The sequence below is a fragment of the Apus apus genome, chromosome 2, assembly GCF_020740795.1.
Source record: "Apus apus isolate bApuApu2 chromosome 2, bApuApu2.pri.cur, whole genome shotgun sequence".
Lineage (NCBI taxonomy): Eukaryota > Metazoa > Chordata > Aves > Apodiformes > Apodidae > Apus > Apus apus.
Genome location: NC_067283.1, coordinates 73,482,140 through 73,503,798, shown reverse-complemented (window position 1 = coordinate 73,503,798; position 21,659 = coordinate 73,482,140). Strand labels below are relative to the sequence as shown.

Below are 21,659 nucleotides of genomic sequence, written 5' to 3'. Positions count from 1 at the left end.
AGCTTCAGTGCCCAAGTTCTCTGTCTAGGAGATAAGACAGTAGAATTTATCCTATTGACTATTTTATTTCAGTGGTTGGACAAATATCACTTTCATAATTTTAAAGTTGCTTTCACAGTTCTCAACCCATTATGTCCCTCAAATGTCACTAATCCATTAAAAATTCCATATAATAACCACTCTTGCTCCACTCCTTTCTCCCTTTTTTTTTTTTTTCCTTATTGATGTACTCATCCTTTTAAAAGAGGACAAATTAATAAAGCTTGTTCCCAAAACTCTGCCAATTATGGAAGCAGAGACTGTTATCATCCATGTTTGGGAGAAAAAAGGCATCAAATTACCTATGCTGTCACGTAATGCTAGAGCAGATTATATGTAAAACTGGTTAAATTCACGCCAATGATTTGGTGCAACAGAATAAGTCACTGTGTAGCCATCCTTATATGCGTAACATGACGTTTCATAAGATAGGGAGGGAAGAAGAAAGTACCATTTGCTAACTGAAATTGAATACCCCCCTACTCTTCCAAAATCCATGCAAGAAATCCTCTGTATTTAAGTAAAAAAAAGAAAAAGGCAAAACCCAATAAAGAATAAATATTGTTTTCTGGGTAGTAAGAGGCTTTTACCAAAATATTATTGAGTAGCAACAAACAAACATGAAAGCGACAGAACTGCACTTGGCACAAATGTGTTTTTTAAAATAAACAGACATGTTTGATTATTTGTAATCCAGGATAATCCACTGTGCAATGTTAAATATTTTAAGAGAATTTTTCTTCCATTTGTTCTCAGCATGATTGGCCTGAAGCCAAAATGTTGTTATTTTTAAAGACAACCTTCCACTAAGGGTTTTGAATTTCTTTCATGTTGCCTCTTTTTATAGCATTTTGAAATTGATTGTGCATAGCAGATTCTCAAATGGCAAAAAAACTATCACAGCACGTATGTCTCATGTAGGTAAACTCCTGGTCTCATTTTCCCAGGTTTCTGCAGCAGGAGGGACTCTACAAAGTAGTTGCTAGGAGAAATAGAACAGACCTGTAAGTATGGAAGAAGAGTTAAAAATCCTGCTTTTACACATACAAAGCCAAAATACGACTAGTTCCCTCTCTGTGCCTCTGCCAGAGAAGGAAAAACAGGTGGATTTCTTAAAAAACTGCAGAGCTGAGGATGCCACTGGTGAAAAAAATGGGCTGAGCCTCAGCCAGGTATAGAGGTCTGGAGAGAGTCTGGGCTGTCAATGGACTGAAACCAGGGCCCAGTTTTGAATACACTGGTTTTTGGCATTTTGGAGCCAAAAGATGAAGTAAATCAATCTCTGTAAGAAACTGTTTTCCTCAGTAGAAGGTAACACAGCAATTTTTCTCTGTTAGCTTTTCATTCCCTGGCAGACAGCGTGTTTTTTCTCCTCCTGGGGATGCAGCTAGCAGACAGTTTGCTATGATTATTCTCTTCCTCCTGGTCCCAACAGGTATTTTGCACCCCACTGCACTCTCCTCCCCATGACAGGCTGCTGCAGCCCTTTGCATCTGCTGTTCTCAGTCTCAGCACGTTTCAGATCTTGAATTTAAACATCCAGAATTAACCATGCCACATTTGAAAGTCTGGGGCCTGGCCCCAATGTGTATTCGTTTGGCTTTCCACTCAGGAGGTATTTTGTCTCAAACAATGAAAACACGTTGTAAGTGCAGATTGGCTTTCATTGCATTCCAGCTCCAGGGTGGCTAGGACACAGGTTATATTTCCAAATAATACTTGGCAAACATCAGACTTTCTAGTCTTTCATGCTTTCCTAAATAAAAATGGAGATGCTCTGACAATCATCCACCTCCAGGAGCCGGTGCTTTAATTAAAATATCAGTTATTGCAAGACTTGTAATGAAATTGCCAGTTGGCTGAGCTGAACATCTCACATTCCTGCCCTACTCTTGCAGGCTTCTAAAGAGGTAGCATCCCTTTCTTCCGAAAACTTTCTTCAGTGTAAAAAATAAGCTGCATTAGCAGCCCAATTCTCTTGTAAGAAATTTGTATAGGCATGTAACGTCTTTCAGGGATTTCTTCTTAATTTGTATTTATTTACAACTAGTAGAAAGAATGAAAAGTGTGGCAGGGAGAAACTCCTTCCAGGAGTTCTGCAGCACCCTGCAGTTTAGCAAAGGTAATTTGTGTAGTTACAGCTCTTCTTTTATTGAACACATCTGCAGCAGTCGTTGTATTGGGATGTTTCCTTTATGCCTCCTTGAGAGCTAGTACATGTCCTGGGTGGAAGGTTGAATTTGAAAAATGTTCATATAGCCCAGCTATGGGAATACAAAAGCCAGACTACTTTGATCCTATCAAACCACAGAAATACTACAACATACACACATAAAAGAGAAACAATAGAAAGGACTCATGGGTAAACAGCTATTTATTTGTTATGATCTCACCCTAAAGATTTTCTCATTAAGACTTAATGTGGTTTGCTACAGAGGTGAGCTGGGGCATGAGGTTGAAGATCAGGCCTATAAATAACAAGTAAGAAAAAAAAAAAGTTTAAAAAATTGTTCAGAGCCTTTTTCCTTGCCTAAAATAGAGTTTATAGATTTTGCCCTTCTGCTCCCCTCTGCTGCAAGGATGAAAATAAAGTAGGATACAACAGCCTTACGTGCAATTAGAAGCAATTGCGGGGGGCGGGGAAATGGGACTAAAACAAGTGCAGCTGCAGGCAAAAGGCAGAAGGGGACCCACAGTCACAAGGCTGATGTTACCCAGCCAAAATTATGAAGAATAGGGCTAGATACTCATGGGGTACTATCCCCTCAATGGCTGAAAGAGACATGATGGCAGCACTCACTCCTTTTTAAAGCCAAGGGGAAATTCTGTTTGTCCAAGCCAAAGTTGTCTGCCAGTCCCTTCCCATCCCCTCCAGGCTTTGAAATGTTCAGAAATGGTGACCCATTTCTTCCTGCAGTTTTGTATTTCAATATCCTTGCTGCCACACCTAGAATTATGAATTCGCATATATCCAAGGGAAAGAAAGACATTTAAAAAGTATAGATTCTACACTGTAGAAGTTTGTCAAAGTTTGGCACAATAGACCAACTGACAATTATTCTTCCTTTCTCCCACAGCCACAAGCTATGCTTACATCCCCCTATGTCAGAAAAAGCACACTCATCAATTACCTGTCTCTTCCCATCCCACTCATGAAACACCTGTAATAAAAAAAAAACCAACCTTGTAAATTACTTGAGAAGACAAAGGGAAATCTCTCCATTTTGTAACAACTTTGCTAATTTTAAGTGGGATGGGGATTCTTTTTGCCTCATGTTTCATGGTAGCATACACTTTCTAGGAAGTAATATTTTGTTACTAATTTACAGCAAGCCTTCATCCAGATAACTACGAGGGTCCTGAAGGTAATGCAGGAGCAAATTGACATTAAGAGGCCACACATTTTCTGTAGGGAGTCACCTTCTGCAAACCTTACCTGCCTGTAAGCATGCATTAAAATGCAGCTCCTGGCAAAAAAAGATAGAATTTTTATCCTGGGGGAATGGAGGAGGGAACTTATACTATTAATAAATCCAAATGTTAGGCTTAACTCAATATGCAGAGTTCGGGCAGGAATTATGTATTGTACCACCCCCTCCACACCAGTCCCCCATTTGAGAAGGAATAGCAAGGCAGGCCAGACATTGCTATTTTTTTCTTGAAGACAACTCGTTTTCCTTCATATGCTTATTCAGGAGGGATGGCTCAGGTGCTTTTAAGTGGAAGCCCCCACAGGAACTGCATCCCAGCCCTTTCCCCACCATGTCAGTTCAATGGGTATGCAATTCCACTGGAGTGAAATGCTCCCTTTCCCTTTTTAGCTTTCAAAAGCAGTGAGGCATGTTGGTTTTTATTTTTTTATGACTGAGAAAACCAACTCGTGTGTCACACATACAATGCAATTGGACATGAATAGGAAGCCATCCATCACTCTTCCAGATTTCCTGTGTTTACTAAAGGGCCTGTTTTAGAAGCCATTAAAGGAGCCTTCAAAGCCCCAGACACCACCAGGGAGACCATGTTCCAACAGGCTTCATCATTTGCCGAGGACTGAACTCCAGGCAACTCTGCTCACGTGTTATGTCAGCACAGGAAGCATTTCCAGGATAGTCTTGGACTGCAGTTTCTAGATGCAGAGATTTGGGGAGGTAGAGGCTAAGCAGCAAAGCACAGGCTGATGTAGTGACTACAAAGCTCCCCAAGACTACCTAGGCTTTGTCAGGGACCAGTTCTGGCCCCAGAGCATGCCAGAAAGCCTGGTTGCTTAGTCACCCTCATCCACTCTTCCCTCAGGCCTCCAAATGATGGGCTATACATCTGAGATGTGGCTCTGAATTTCAGTCAGCCTTGACTAATGAACTGATGCTGTCTGTTTTGGCACACAGCTTGTTCTCGTGGTGCAAAAATTGCTGAGAACAGTGGGCTGCCTCAAGAGCAAAATTGATGATGTTACCAAGAGGGCAGTCGCAGCCCTCAGTTCTGCATGCAGTCCCCTACCTTTGACATTGCTCTCTGTGGACAGCACAGAGGAGTGACCCCAATTCAAATTCTTTGCCAGGCTGAAGCCTAAGAAAATACCTGACACCTGCAATGCCAGTTGATATGTCAGAGTGCCACTGGTGTGGTCTTAATACAAATGCAGTGAAAAGGTACATCTGGGGGGGTGTGCCCCAAGTCTTCCTTGTCTGGCTGCATCCCAGGCTCACAGCTGGATAACCAGCTGCATCCCAGCTCTGAAGTGCTGCCAAGCCAGGAGCCTCTTTGCTGCCACTCCTTCTCTTTCTCCTTGCTGCTATTTCTCATTATTTTCTCTTTTTCCACACTTCTGCTGCATAAAAATTGCCCATCTGACAAAGAATGTTACAGTCAAAATCTCATTATGGGCATAAGGGAACACACCTTATATGCAGAGTCAACAATTAGAGTTTATTGTTAGTCTAATTAATGTTTCAAAAAGTTATTTCAAGTTCAGTTACAATGATGCTAACTTTTATAGTTCATATTATCTAATTATTGCCAATTCCCATTAATAGTACAATCCAATTTGGTAGTCATTGACTTCCTGGTATCTGCTTTTTCTCATGTTATGCTCACCTTACTTAAGGTATTAACAGCGAGTAATGTGTCCTCATTTCCTCACTAGGAGGAGTATGCTGTGGATGGTCAGAGTTTCTTCATTCTTGGTCCTGGATATGCTTGGACTTTTCACATCCTCTGTTGTTATTGCTTTTCTAATTGGTGCCCATCTTTAGTTACAGAATATTCACTTAGGATTTGTTGGCACAACATACATGGCATCATTCATTTAGGGTAAACCCATGCAATTTCACAGAGTTAAGATAACAAATAAAATAAGCTGGACATTAGTCACTTGTTGGGCAATTGCTGGTTCAGCTAAAACAAGCTAACGTAAGCCTGGGACCAGGCAAGGCCTGAAGCGGCCTGTGTTAAGGTAAAACAAAATCTCCAATTTGTCAGTAGCAATGGCAACACCTTAATTCCTAAAGCACAGGGCTACAAAAGCTGTGTTCACACTGGTACTGCTGACGTGTACGCACTCACCTCCAAACAACCGCAAACACCAGCTACATCAACACTTTGTCAGTAAAACTGCACTTCCCTGATCTTGTTCCAATTACAGTCAAATGGACTGCAGCCAAAGTGTTAGATATCATTCCCCAAAAAACCCAGGTTTTGCTTTCCAGCTCTATTCACATCTGATGGAGTCACACTTTCATTTCAAGGAACAGTAGGTTGTGGTTTTAAGAATCCATCCTATTCTGTATACTAACCTCAAGGAAATGCTTTAGCCCTTCAGCACTGAAATCAAAGTTCAATTTCCACTGGCAATAGTAACATTACTATAGCCATTACTAGTATAGGTAGTAGTGTATAGCACACAGATGCAGGCTTAAATACATAAATTTTAATATATACAAGTAAGCTCAACAATTGGAATATGGTACTAAGTGACAGTATCTCACACTTTCAACTAACTTCAGGTATTTATATGCAGAAAGGAGTGAATATCTAAAATAACGAATCTGAGACTGCCCATTTAATTAAATACTGTATTTTTTCATGGACAGCCTGAATCTTGGATAATCTTGACTGCTTTATAAGTGCCCATACTTGAAAATAAGACCTCTTGCAACCTGCAGTGTAAAATAACCTGCAGTAAAGCAGAAAAAATGGGTATTATTTAGAGATTATGGGGGGGGGAGCAGAGGAATATAACTCCAGGGCAGTCTTCCTCTCATACTACCTGCATGTACCTAACACCTGCATTGTTGCTAGGTTGCAAGGGCTTTAAATAGGAGAGAGAATCTAATTTCTGGTTTAAAACAGATAAATTATGGATTGGTTATGTAACTGAAGAAAACAACATTTCATTACAAGACAATCAATTAAACAGATAATGTGTAGGTGGAGCTAATAAACAGCTGGTGTAATTTTCATGTTGTTTTGAATCTGCCTTCATCCAGCAGGTGAGAAATAACATAAAACTGTAAATGTCTTACAGATTATTTAAGAAAAATATAATTTAAAACAAAGTTGTCGAGACTTGAGTAGAAATACATTAAATCTAGCAGAGTAATTAGAAGTAAACGTATTTATTTTTTAGTTTATCCATGTTCGGTTTGTAATGAGTCCTCAGATTTTTCAGGGTTCATACTATCTTCTGATTTTGAATTAGTGCTAAAAGGTCACAGGATAAGAGGCTTAAATGCCATTGACCTGACTGCAGTGAGAGTTAGGTTTCTAAAATGCTTTTGAAGGTCTAGTCTTTAAATTCACTCTGCCTCCATGTTCAGGAATGAACATGGAATTTGCAATTCTCACAAAATGACTCTGAGGACAAATACAATAAAGATTATTAAGTGATCGATCTCCTTGGTAATTGAGACTATGCAGGTACCTTAAACAGGTGAATAAACACTTATGTTTGCCTTCAGGGCAATTTGGTAATTTTCAGCTTACATCAGTTTACCCATAATTAGAGGTAAGAGAGAAACAGGAAAGCAGAAAGTGGGAGGAATTTAGGATCAAAGCTAAATGACCTTGACAGGAAGGAGGCTTTTACCTCTCCAGAAGGAAGCAGCCTAAGCTGGTGATAGTCACAGTGCACCAGAAGTGCATGCAATATTTAAGACACCAGTGTGGAACATATTATGAGTACAAATAAAATAAAATTTTAGGAACGATGGAGATTTAATTAAATGCATCCTTTGTTGCAAAAGCATGGATTTCTTTAGATGCAGTCAGTAAACATTTGGTCACTTCAGATGGTATTTAAGCTTCAGTGTCTTCAGCTGTAGTCACTAAAGTCAGGCTAACAGAAATTTTTGCCAATAAAAAGAAGGACACCAATTGAAAGAGGCAGTAGTAGGACTAAGAAACATTAAAAAAAATAAATCAGAGTAATGCACTGGCTCTAATTACACAAAGTTCTCATCAGTTTCAATAAGATCAAAGGTGGTTGTTTCTATTTATTGCTTTCTATAAGAGCACCAGAAGTTTAAGTTTGGCTAAGGAAAATACTTAAGACTTATAGAGTGTCTTTCCAGTAATGGAAGAAAGGAGATTTACCCCCCTCTGATGTAAAGATCAGTGTCAGAGTTTGTACTAACACCTCAGCTGGTCAAGTTTAATTCCTTACTGGACATACTTTTCTTTAGCATTAAGTGCTCAGGGGAATATGTTTTAGATGAAAAGGATTTTCTGAAATAAGAAGTCTCTGTTGTCCAGATTAGTATCTTTGTTTTTTAAACCGAGGCATCTGTTTTCAGTCATGAAAGCACAAATTATGCAGAAGTAGTTTCTTTTAATTCTACTCCTCCCAAACCACTTATCCAGTGTTTTTGATCTTGGCTATCAATCCTGGCAACTCCATGGAATTAATTCAGAATCAAAACCAAAACTCCACTGAGCAAAGAAGGCCAATTTTGCCATCTTCAGTAGTTTGCACAGAGTAACATTCCATTGAATCCTGGACAGAGAACAACCACTTGCATCACACGTTTTGTATTTTCAGGATTAGCTCTTTCAGTTGTCTAAAACATAAAAGTAGAGTTGTCCTAGAAGTTTCTAATCCCCAGTTTGCTGCATATGATGATCACATAGTTATTTAGCATTAACAATATAGTTAAGACTTGCAGCATGATGCCCACTCCCTTCCATGGAAATCAATATCAAAGAGTTTGTCTGGAACAGATTTTTAAAATAAAATACCTTATTCAAGTCTCCATTACACAAGGGGAAGATTTCAGTAATTCCATTAGACACCCACTTCCAAAACATATCAACTCTGTTTATATCCCAAAGAGATTTCATATATAATTGCAAAGAATTTTACAATAGTATGAACACCAATTGTTTGAAGTCTGATTGGACTCTTTCCCAGATGCTTTTTTACTCCTAATAAGCAACATATTTACAGTGTCATCATGTACCACTGAAAGGAACTTTCCTATTCTTTTCAATGGCCAGAGGTATATGCTTTAATAATACAAGCTAAGGAGATAGTTATATATGTGTATAATATTTGATATTTGCAGTGTTTATATGCAGAGCTGTGTGAAACAAGTGAGCAAAAAAAAAACAACCACATGTGATTCAAATTTCCTAAATATCCTTAATTAAACAACTCATTAAGGTTTTTCAAATAACTAGTGACATAAGTGGCGATATTAAATACTTCAGAAGCTATTCAGTCACAAGTAACTTTATTCTTTTATACATTTTTATGTTCTGAGTAGCATAAAATTACTAGCAAAAACATATTAAAAAGCTCTTTTCAAAGAAGAAAGCCACCTCTCAGATTAGTGATTTGAAAAGCAAGTATGCATGTTTCCTATTCAAGAAACTTCAAGAGTTTCAGAAACGTCACTCACTGTTCACAAAACCTCAGTTAAGTAATGAGTCATTGTGGCTGGAAATACACACTGAAGAGGTAAAGTTTATTGCCTCACCTGAAGTCACAGGCAGGATGTAGCTGCTTCTGGCAGGCAGTTGTGTGATGACTGAATATCATCCTGCCTGGACAAAAATGTCCTACTGGTCAGACTGCTAGAATATCCCTGCCATCATGGTGGGGTATTTATTCACTCTGGATGAACTGCAAACATGCCTTATTCACAGTTTAATAGTCATTCTGATGAATAGTAACTCTGAAGTCACTCAGAAATGGCTCAGTCCTACTCACAGCTGCAGCTTTTTTTTACTGCTAGCCGTGAGGACAGTCCAGGAAAACTGCTCACAGGTATTCCATCCTCTGCCATCCAATCGAGCCCTGCTTGAGAAGATCTCCCAGACTCTTAATAGGATCCCAAGTAGGATCAAGATGTCTGAGAAGGGAGGCCATCAGATCTACATTAGGTCTCCTGTCTTTTGCTACAGCTTCTTAAGCTCCGAGCTTAACAGGGGTAACATTAAGAGGCTTTAAAATAAGCTATAGCTATAGCATTTTAGTATAGCCAGTTACTATCACAATCAAAAAAATAATAGACTCTTTCATAAAAAAAGAGACATGACCTACTAATCCACAGTTCTTTTAATAGCACATTCCTAATGAAATGACTCTTAATGGGCATCCCTCTATTTTCCAGTTGATTGCCCCTGTTGGAGTGTATTTGCACAAATGGAGTTCACTTGCCCACAATAAACTGAGTATTGCAGGCATTTCTGATTTGGGAGCACTCTGCATCCAATTCACAGTGGTAAATGACCATGAGAGTCTATGAGAAATAAGAAAGCCCTTGACAATCAAACACAAAGTTTAGCTATTTCTGTCCTCCCTAGGTCTAGTACCTTTTGTCCCACAAAGTGATTGTTTTCACCTAACTTCAGAGTGGGAAATCAGCATATGATTCTGTCAAGAAGTAAAGAAAAATACAGTGATGACTGAGCCTCTAGCAGAGAGTAAGAAGCAAACAGCAGCTGATGAATGGAAAACTGCTTCAGACAGACAACTGCTTCACTCTACTACTGATGAAACAGGGCATGGGGGTAGTGAGAACAAGTCCCTGTAAGGGGGAACTGCAAAAGACAGGAAGAAGATATTAGGATTGCTAAAAAAAACCCAAAGAACAAACAAAAAGGACAGTAGGAAACACATTTAGGATTACAGCTATCCCAGAACTGGGAAGTCACAGACAGTTTTAAATAAAAAACAGACGTGAACAACCTCTTTTGTACATATGAAAAGTGCATAAGCTCTAATACGCCTACATTACAATCGGGAACTCTGCTTACTTTTTTCCCCTCAGTTGTACCACTTGCCACAACAATTCTGTTACCTCAGTCTGTGTGTTTCTTCTGCAGGAAGTAAATTAGGATTTTAGCAATGTTTGACAACAATATACATTGCCCAAAGCACAACCAAAACATTCTTGTCAAAAAATTGTCTTTTACTTGTGTCCGTTACTGAACTGCCATTTAATTACTACTGTCAAACATAGTCAGTCTTTGATAGGAAGATATGCTGGTACCTGTAGAAAAATAAACCTTACCTCCTTTCTTTTATTCCTGACTATGCATGTGGCAGTATAGCCTCTGCATTCATTATCACACTGCAATACTAGAGGGAGAACTGCAACAACACTAAAACAGCTGCAAGCCCAGATTTTTCTCTTGTGTTTGCAGAGTATCACTGACTCCTTTGCTTTGAATAATTGCTGATCAGCACAGAAAGGATCTGTTGTCTAGGATTCAGTCTCACTTATGGGATCTTGTGGATAATCTTCGTTTGATTGCATGGAGGTGGGTGCCTAATAAATGATAGATTGAGTGTGCATGACAAAAAACAAAGCAGCAGGATATCTCACATTAGAATCATAGAATCATAGAATCCTAGGGGTTGGAAGGGACCTCGAAAGATCATCTAGTCCAACCCCCCTGCCAGAGCAGGGTCACCTAGAGTACATCACACAGGAAGGCGTCCAGGCGGGTTTTGAATGTCTCCAGCGAAGGAGACTCCACAACCTCTCTGGGCAGCCTGTTCCAGTGCTCTGTCACTCTTACAGTAAAAAAATTTTTCCTGATATTCATCTTAAACCTCCTATGCTCCAACTTGTATCCATTACCCCTTGTCCTATCACTGGTCTTCACTGAAAAAAGCTTAACTCCATCGTCTTGACACTCACCCTTTACATATTTGTAAACATTGATGAGGTCCCCCCTCAGTCTCCTTTTCTCCAAACTAAAGAGACCCAGCTCCCTCAGCCTTTCCTCATAAGGGAGATGTTCCACTCCCTTAATCATCCTTGTGGCTCTGCGCTGGACTCTTTCGAGCACTTCCCTGTCCTTCTTGAACTGAGGGGCCCAGAACTGGACACAATATTCCAGATGTGGCCTCACCAATGCAGAATAGAGGGGGAGGAGAACCTCTCTTGACCTACTAACCACACCCTTTCTAATACACCCCAGGATGCCATTGGCCTTCTTAGCCACAAGGGCACACTGCTGACTCATGGTCATCCTCCTGTCTACCATGACCCCCAGGTCCCTTTCACCTACACTGCTCTCCAGCAGGTCAGCCCCCAACCTGTACTGGTGCATGGCATTTTTCTTCCCCAAATGCAAAACTCTACACTTGCCCTTGTTAAACTTCATCAGGTTTTTCCCCGCCCAAGTCTCCAGCCTGTCTAAGTCTCTCTGAATGGCAGCACAACCTTCTGGTGTGTCAGCCACTCCTCCCAGCTTGGTGTCATCAGCAAACTTGCTGAGGGTACATTCTGTGCCCTCATCCAGGTCGTTGATGAAGATATTGAACAACACCGGTCCCAGTACCGACCCCTGAGGGACTCCACTAGTCACAGGCCTCCAACTAGATTCTGCCCCATTGACTACAACTCTCTGACTTCTTCCTTTCAACCAGTTCTTGATCCACCTCACTGCCTGATCATCAAACCCATACTTGATCAACTTATCTACAAGGATGCTGTGGGAGACGGTGTCAAATGCTTTACTGAAATCAAGATAGACCACAATTTTTAGGGAGGAGCTAACCAGTTTTGGTTTGGGTTTTTTTGGTTGTGAGTTTCTTTTGTTTGTTTGGTTTGGGGTGTTGATTTTTTGTTTGTTTGGGGGTTTGAAGTTGTTTTTTTATGTGTGCAGAGATTTGGAACAATTCCCTTATTAGAGATTTTAGGGTAGTGGTATCTCATACCTTTCTCAGAATGGAGTCTTATTTTGCTTTCCAAATAAAAGCCTAAAAAGTCACTGATCACTTCTAAGAATCTGCCTAGGAGACTTTCAAGTACCAGAGCCTAAAAAGAAATAGAATAAGAGGTATTCAAACCTTGTAGCATTTCCAGTGGAAAACCAAGATTCTTTAACGCAGCCACTTCAAGTCACCCGAGTGCCTTCCTCTTCCTATTAACTGGGTAGGGAAGCTAGGCTCCTTTTCAGACATCAAATTCAATGCGTAAGGCAGACTGAATTTCTTTTTGCTGACACTCCTGCTTTGAAGAATGTGCTAGTCCCCTACCCTAAAATAAATAAATAAATAGTGTTCTGGAAAACTCCAATTTTATTAAAGTAACTATAAGGTTGGTAGTAGCTTATCGCATGTCTGAAAACAGCACTGACTTTCACAATAGAATGACAACGCTGCAGACTTCCATCAAGTACTGCAACAAGGAATAAGGTTTTCCTACATTATTTTCATGGCTTCAAAAATATTTTTGGTTCTACTGAAAACCCTTTGGCTATGATTCTATGCACATCTGCTGCTCTCTGCCATCCAGGTATTGATCAGGAATAAAAGACCCATGTACCAGATACGCACAGCTGTAGGAGTGCTACCGATTTGTTCTCCTTCTAAATGTAGTTGATTGCTTAACTGTTTTGGTTTTCTCTCCATCAAGAAACCACTTAAAACAACACTACTATTCTGTACCACTTGCTAGTCACATACTTGTCCCCTATTTTAGATTATAAGGCAGCATTAGCAGAATGCTTCCCTCTGCAGAGGGACAATGAAAATACCATGGAGGCCTGTCCCCACACCACCTGCAAAAGGCAGAAGAAGCTAGAAGCCTTTCACAAGATCAGCTCCTGCTTCCTGCTAACGCCTCGCAGGGGTAGCTCACAATGACGACAGGATCAGCTAGAGCTGGGTCTGTCCTTTTTCCTCCATATAGCTGCTTGCAGAGGTGACTAGCCTGTGACACCTACATAAGGTTGCTGCTCTTGCCTGCACACCTGGGTTGTCAGATACTTTTCCAGGTGCCCCAGCTACGGTGTTCACACAGCCTCTAGCATATGCCAGCATCCAGGTGGTATACGCAGAAAAGGCTCACATGGTGGATTAAGCAGAGATATTATGCCTTAGACTGGCTCACCATCATAAAGGAAGAAGAACAACCTTGTAATTAAAATGCTGCTTTATGACTCAGGAAATCCAAGGCCAGGTTCCAGCCCCACCACAGATATTTTTGGACAACCACAGAAGAGTCAACTTAAGGAAACTATTTCCATTCCTCTGTCTTGTATACTGACACTGTTTATGCACAGTGGATAAAAGATATACTCTCAGTGTGGCTAAATATAGAGCAGGCATCTCTGAAACAAGACGGCTCTGAGGCCCTTCTCGAATGCCAGGTAAAAAAAAAAAAATTAAAAAAAAAAAAAATATATATATATCTGAGAGCAGGCAAACAACATCACCAGTTCACTACTGAATAAAGTCATACAGTCATCTTTTGGCACCTCCATTCATGAAGTAAAGAAGGAGATACACTTCTCACTTCCCTCTTTTGTCAGAGTGTGCCTTTGTGAAGGCTGATGTTCATGTATATTCAGGTCTTCTGGGGTTAATGCAGTTGCACTGTCCAAAAGGGCTGTGTTAATAGATCCCAATGCAGAATGGAGGTTGTGCTTATCTTAACATTTCTGCTGCATTTAGTTATTTTTCATTCTAGACCCTTTTTTTCCTGCTGAGAGAACTGAATAAAAAAATTACTTTGAAAGACACTATAATCAACCACTACTGGCTGCGATTACATTGTGTACTTGATGGCTTCAGAAAGTACTTCTAGTTTTAAACCACAAGTCTTTCAGTTTGAATTCTCACTTGGCTCTGTTCTGTTGTTTTTTGTTGTTTTTTTTTATTATTTCAGAAATGTATTTAAAGGAATTATCACTAGAGCATATGAGTTTATATAACAAAGATATTTTAAAAAGTGAACATTAGAAAATTAAAATTTCATCAGCTATCTTTACACTAAAACATTGCTATTTTTTTTCTATTTATGACTGATATTTACAAATAAATGCCTCATGGACAATGAAGCAAGAAGAATTTGTATTTCAGAGATGCAAAATCTAATTCACACTTGAGAAAATTATTAGATGGAAACTTTCAGATATGACTGGTTCTAAGGGAGACATAATGATAAAGTAAGCTCAAATTCAGTGTCTGGATTCTAAATCCAAGACAATTATGGACAAGTCTGCAATGTTACAACTTCTGAGCATATGGAAATATCTAGCAAGGGATTCTTTGCTATATATGAAAATCTATCAATGTGATATATTAAAACATATTAATATGACACTGAAAATAATTGAATATGATAAATTTGGAAGCCTCTGTTTTTTGAAGCTAGCTGATATATGTTTGGGCAGTTATTGCTATTTTAACCTTCCACCCTCATGATGACAAAGCAGATTTTCCTTACTGCCTTAATGCTTTCCTTGCAGTCTTGCTTGTGGGGTAGCAGAACCACATACTTCACATTTGTGAGGACAACCTCAGAGATAACCTAGGGTCCTGGTTCCTCTGGGTCATTCAAGTTCCCTTAGGGACTTGGACTTTGCTTTTTTGGCATGGCTTTGCAAGAAGGTAAAACCCAAGCAAATAATCACCAGATCCTTACCTAGTACGATTAATTCCTTACCACAGACTGTTACACCTTAGCAGCAAACACAGGACTTGCTATTTGCCCATTAGCCTCCTCCCCCATTGATGTTTTCCTCACCTATCATTTCTCGAGCTTTGACAACCAAGTGTTGATATCTTTCTCTCTCTCACGCTTGATGGGTTCAACACTTGCACCTGAGGTCTGAGTTAGTCCTTCTAGCAGGACCATGGAGAGTATGTCTCACTGCATGGTCTGGCTAAGGGACTGACAACTGACTCTCCTGCATGGGGAAACTGTGAAGCTGAAGCCTGCAGCCCAGTTACTGTGGCTTGCAGTTTGCCCTGTATAGTTGTTTGGGACTTAAGCAGGGTCAGTTTAGCTGGCAAGCTCACTTGGTGCTTGCTGGGTTAGCATCTAAAAGACATGATATCAGAATATGTTTAGTGCATCCCGCATCCCCACATCTTCTACAAAACGAAATATAAATTAAAGCTTCCAGGCAGGATCCTGCCTTTCTTACAAAGGTGATGATAGACACTTCATATAATATGGCTGTTGATGAAGCCAGTACCTAACTAGTCTGCATCTTTCCAGTATCAACATGAGTCAAATCTGATATGGGGGGAGTAATACTGTGATCTGCTAGCATGAAAGAGTATGACCCATTCTCTGCTCTTGTGCACTTTTCACCAAGAACTTAAGCAATCTCTGTGGAGATGGATGCAGTTTATTGTGTCATATAAATGAAAAACCAAACCAAAACCAAACAAAACCACAAACACACACAAACAAAAAAACCCAACCAACCAAATAAACAAACAAACAAACAAAACAAAACAAACAAAACAAAAGCAAAAACAAATTCAAAAAAACCTAAAACTAACTATTCCTGTTAGCTGAATTTTTATGTTACAGTCCTCCAGGGTATATCAGTAACATTTCCCATGTACAGCTTCTTAAATCACTATGTCACATCATCTATTAACTTTCATCTCCTCAGTCTCACTGTGAGAATAATAGTACATTATCAATTCTTGAAAATCAATTAATGTTCAACCCAGCGTGCTCCTGGACCTTCATCCTTATGTGTGAAGCTTTGTACCCAACCCTCAAACAATGAAACTGTACCTAGATGACTAGGGAATAAAAGATCTTTTATACTGGCACTTCTGTTTGAATAAAGGTTATGTCAGAAACTTTATAGACACTGATGGTTGTTGGCATATTTAGAGGCTATTAAAAAATCTAACAATCAACAGCCCATAATGCCTGAGATGTATAATACATATAGAAATATAATTGAATGCATGGGATCTGAAAAGAAATTATGCTCAAGTCCACAGTCTAGAACATTTTATAATGCATATTCCTTTGAGAGCCTGGTGAGGTGGGAGTACTATGGGGCTGAACAGAAAGCAATGAAGAAAAATGTTTTTCCTCTCCTTTCTGATGGCTCTTACAGGAAGGCACTTTGATAGTCTGGTTTATTTAACCACAAGCTTGGAAGAGCAACACATCCCAGAGTGTTGAGAGCAGAGATGGAATCTCTTTGGGGTTCCTCATGCCAAGAACTGGCAACTGATGTCTGTCACTGTGCCAGAAAGGCACCTTTAGGGCAGAGCTGCCTGATGCACAGAAGTGACTCCAACGGATGCATTTCCTCTTTGATTTGTAGTTGAAATAATTATTTCTCTGAAATGATGTAAATTAAAACTGAATTGTCACATCTGTGGCATTACGACATTACCTGCATTAATGAGATACTGGGGAAGAGGGTAACTAAAAAAGGTTGGCTGTGAATATCATCACCTAGGGGAAATAATTTTGAAGTTGATATTTATAGTGATTAAGCAATTGTCTGATGATTTGATCCTTCAAAGAGGCATGAACATAAACTTTTAATCTGCAGCTTGTCACAGCGAAGACAGCTCTGTGACTGCAAGTGACATTGCTTTTATGTTAGCAATCATCATACCTGGAGTTAGACTGGGATTATTTTTTTTTAAGTTAGGTATGCAGTTTCCTTCTTCTCCTGTATATAGCCCCAATTTGCTATATATTTGACCTGACAGAGCTAAGTCAATTGTCTCAGGCTGTTATAGGGTAAGTTCATTTTTCACTCTGAAGAGCTGGTTAACACAGTGAGTTCCCCAACCAGCTGACCAGCTGATGGTTGAGAGAAATGCCATGTTTAAAGCATCCCTTTTGTCTTACTGCCTGAAGAAAACATTTTAGGCCACATCCAAAGATCCCACCAGTTATATTTGGACATCTCCATTTAAAGAAAATAAAATATCCCTGGTGAATGACTTATTTGCAAAATAAAGAAAGGAGGTAGCACAATAAAAACTATTACATTGCAGAGACCTCACTGGATCATGAGACACAGGGGCTGGAGCACAATATGGCATTTAAGAGCCACAGGAGTTTGCTCTTTACTAAATTATCAGCTCAAAGTATAGAGCTCCTGTCCTTCTTATTCACTCAGCTGGATTTATCACTATAACCAATAAACCAGTTATCGGCACCTGGAGCAAAGACACCCTTGACTTCAGTTGGTACTTACCTCAGTTGCACACTTAAGCCAAGGTCTGCAAAGGTGTGACTCCTCTCTTGCCACTCACAGGGAAGCTGCTGGGGCTTAGTAGCTCTGCTGTTTCACGAAGACTACCCAATCAAGAAGGACATTACAGGATCATGCCCTTATTTCAGTATTTTGGACACATCTCTACAGAGAAGAGTAAAAGGCTATATTTCACAGCTATGATATCATTCTCATGAGCTATATTTCACCATGAGCCACTATAAAACCTCTCCTGTGACATCAGAGCTATAAAATATAGCTGACTTCAAATGCAGAAAATTCCCCTGCAGGAATGATTTTTTCCTGGCAATTGGCATTTGAAGGACTGATCCTTCAAATCTGGCTGGCACAAATCCTGTCCAGGTAATGCTGCTCCAGGCAGCACTGCTCAGGAAATGTTATGTGCAGGAGCAGAGGTATGGAGCCTCACTGTAGGTTTTGGCTGTAGGGCTAATGAGACAAGCACTGGGGGAGCCTGTCAAGTCTTGATATTCACTCCCTCACACCTCAGCAATCCACACAGACCTCACTAATAGCAAAATAATAGGTTTGCTTGTATGCTGAGCTCCCTACCTCAGACCCTGTCTCCCTCATATGATGAGGCACGTGCGCACAGCCAGAGGTACTGTCTGATCTGCTTTTTCACATCCCCCTCCGAGCACAGGTCATGCTGGGCATTCTCTGGCATAGCAACTCGCCAGGGCTGCCACTGCCCAGGGCACTCATGAACTCACCTGGGCAGGCCCCAACCTCCCTGCAAAGCAACCTGGCAAAAAATTGGAAGTAAAAAATATTGCATGAGACATAATGTCCCCTTTCGTATCACGTCAGGGAAGCTGCCCACCAGAACAGAGTCCTCACAGAGCCAGGGGTTAGAGGAGTGGATGTTGGCAGAGCTGTAAAGCACATGACCTTACACAAGTCTGAAGGGTACAGAAGGAGAATAAGAGAGACTATAAAAACTGGGAGAGAGTTAAAGTCTCCACAGCTCTCTCTAGTCTGCTGCCTGAATCTGCCCATGTTCCCCTCTAGCAACCTGCACATTTATTTAGCCCGTGCTCCATGAATCGCACTGAGGGCAGCTGTTGAACACATTGTAAACCTTAGTCACACTGGCTTTTTCTCTTTTTCCTCTGTGAAGGCTTTCTTGTGGTGGCCACTAGGCATGTTCTTGCCTTTATATCTGTGTGTGTCTGTGCATGTATATCTATGCATGTGTGTATAAGCTCATGTGTCTGTGACAATCTTGCAACACTCAAAACTTTACCTGGACACAGCTCCCATGACCTGTAGAACAGAGTTGGTTTTACCTACGGAAAGTTCACTAGCATTAATGAGAGCTAACTAAATGCCTTCCCTCTTATCTGGAGGAAAGTAGAGTACTTCAGAATTCATTGTAGCTTTTCCATTCTTACTCTAAATGCTTAAACACTGACTCCTTCTCATCCAGAAGTTACCTTTTATGGTATTTTACCTTGTGAAACAGTAAAACAATATTGTTCAAACAGTCCTGTTCCATTACCTGCTATCCATCTAAAAACTAAGTGGTATTTCCTTGTAGAAAATTATTTAAGAGGAACTGTAAGAGACTTGAGGTTATTTTGTACAATTTATTGCAAAGAGCAATGACAAGCAGAAGAGTGGCTAACCTGAGGCATTGTAAATGCTTTAACTCCATCAGAGTAGCTCAAAGGTTAAATTTTGCCTCATTTACACCTTTAAAAAAGCAAATACACAAAAGGAAAAAAATGGCCTTTGATATGATTCAACTGCTATTGTGTGAAATGCTTATAAAGTAAAACAAGCAAAAAAAACCTCTTTTCAATTTGGTATAGTCAGACTGTCATTCCACAATAGTTATTTACAAATATTGAGAGCTGCTCTGTTGAATTTTAGCTGGTTAAGAATGATCTATGGGTTTTTGCTCAGGTTATTAAAAAAAATTACTTTTCCAAGGAGCATCTGTGCAAAACCAAATTAAAATTAATCAAATGATCCTTCTCTAAGAGTATGAGTCTGTTTGGACTAAAAATTTAACAAAGTCTTTATGAAAAATAGATGCTGTCGAAGGTTTCTGTCAACTAACTCTGATTTTCTCAGATTATAAAATATTCCAAATCTGTTCATTAGGGATTTTTCATTACTAGTTATCTGAAACACTTAGTATAATTTTTCTTCCCAAATAACAGCTTTCAACTTTTTTTAAAAAACAGAAGATCTGTCCATGCTACACTTTAGTACTGTATATATAGCTTTTTCATAAAAAAAAATCACACAGTCTTCAGAGACAGGGATCATTTTCACAGTTATTTTGTGAGTACACAGATATTTTGTACTAATAGTAGGAAGAAACAGCTAGTACAAACCTAAAACTAGAGATTAACTAGCTGATTTTATTATGATTATTATTATTTTTTGAATTACTAGTGAAAACATTTACACATGAAACTATGTATTTAAAAATCCAAAACTCAATACAAAACTTTGACAATAGGCAACTGAGAGAACCAAAATGTCCACTTAACTTTGTACACAGTATCAAAGAGGTCTAGGATGTGGAAGATACTGACAAATATGCACATTTATTTCACTAACCTGTTTACCTGACCCTTCCTAAATGAAGTAAAAGGCAAAACCCTCTTATATGTCAGGGAAAACTCCTGGTGTTTTCTGTGTCCAGGCTCTGCAGCCCATAACTATAGCAACAGAATATCTCCTGGGACAACAGTGTGCACTCTCACTAGCCCTTCTTCAATGTAATAAGGTAACCTCATCAAAATCCCCAGTCAGAAACTAAGCAGTTACATCCCAAAGTTCAGGCAGTAAAAAGAGAAATGCTTGGTTTGCCTTTGTCAATGAATGGAAGTAAACAGAGTTAAAGAGGGGTAAAAAAAAAACCAAAAACCCAAACATGAGGACTTCTTCCTCCTACTCAATGTAGAGATTAATTGGGATTATTTGAAGGACCACTAGCAATGTTTTGAACCAAATACAGCCCAGCTTTTCAACTAGCACTACTACTCTTCTACTTTTTCATTTATTTGCTGTAGTGATTAATGTTAAGTACCTTTGGAAATGCTTTTAAAGTTGTTATTTTTCTTTTCAGAGATCCTTTGAAATGGCAAAGACTATTTAAAGACGGAAGACGGCATGAGATTGGATTCAGTGCGGTAAAGTAGGTTAGTTTGGGGACAAAAAAAAAAGTCATTCTTCAGACCTTCTTGGGCTGTCATGATGAGACCTTACCATTGCTTCTGGCTGCTGTTTTGGGCTGGTCAGCCCCACCAAAGTTTCTTAACTCCGTTGTCTAAAAGGACTAGTGGCTTTCCAGAAAAGGAAAAGGTTTTAGTATTGTCTGGAAACAGCAGGCGAGACCTCCATCGTTCCAAAAGGAGCTGGATGTGGAATCAGTTCTTTTTATTGGAGGAATACACAGGAACTGACTACCAATATGTTGGCAAGGTAAGATTCTTTCTTACATATCTATGTTTTGATTTTAGAAGCACTGCAAAGCCAGCAATAGCAAGTAGGTAAGAACAATGCCTGCTAAAACTTTCAGTTTACCTTCCTGTCTGCCTAGCTTCCTTTGAGGAGTTATTCAGTGGAACAGTTAGTACACTTCAGCTTCAAATTTTAACAGGAAGTTCCTCATTGAAACAGCAAGTCCCATGGCTAATCATGGACAATTATGTTAAATATTTCCCCCCCCCTCCTTTTTTTTTAATTTTTTTCTGGAAATAATGAAGCTTAATTCTAGGGTTGTCTAGGCCAGATTTTTAGCTTGAAATTATAATATACATTTTTGCTCGTGTTCATTAATTTTGCTAGAATCAAACTATATAAATGGGAAGAGGTTTTGGTCCAAGATATTTAGGATTCACAGTACTCATATTTTGGTGAGGATTCTCTCTCATCAGCAAAAGGCAACCATTTCCCTTTTTATTCCCCACTGCACTCAACAAAGCTGCAGCCATGAGGTTTTGTGGTGCCACTGAGGACTCTGTGAAATGACCGTAATACCCCAAGCCAACTGTTGAAGTACAGTGTGCTTATATGCTAAGAAGCAACAGGCAGCTAAAAAATTTCTAAGCTCAAAACAAGCTAACAGAAAAGAATTGGTAAAAAATAACAATAAAATAAGTAATCACAACTTAACTCTGAGAATATCC

The 21,659-nt window shown here is 39.5% G+C and overlaps 1 protein-coding gene across 1 annotated transcript in view; it reads left to right on the top strand.

Annotated features, from left to right (window-relative positions):
* The window catches only part of CDH6 (cadherin 6), a 109,807-nt gene that overhangs the window by 34,483 nt on the left and 53,665 nt on the right, over nucleotides 1-21,659 (top strand). The window contains exon 2 of the mRNA XM_051611468.1: nucleotides 20,597-20,952. Coding sequence (XP_051467428.1) covers nucleotides 20,722-20,952 — 231 coding nt within the window. The 5' untranslated portion in view covers nucleotides 20,597-20,721. The remainder of the gene's footprint in view (nucleotides 1-20,596; nucleotides 20,953-21,659) is intronic.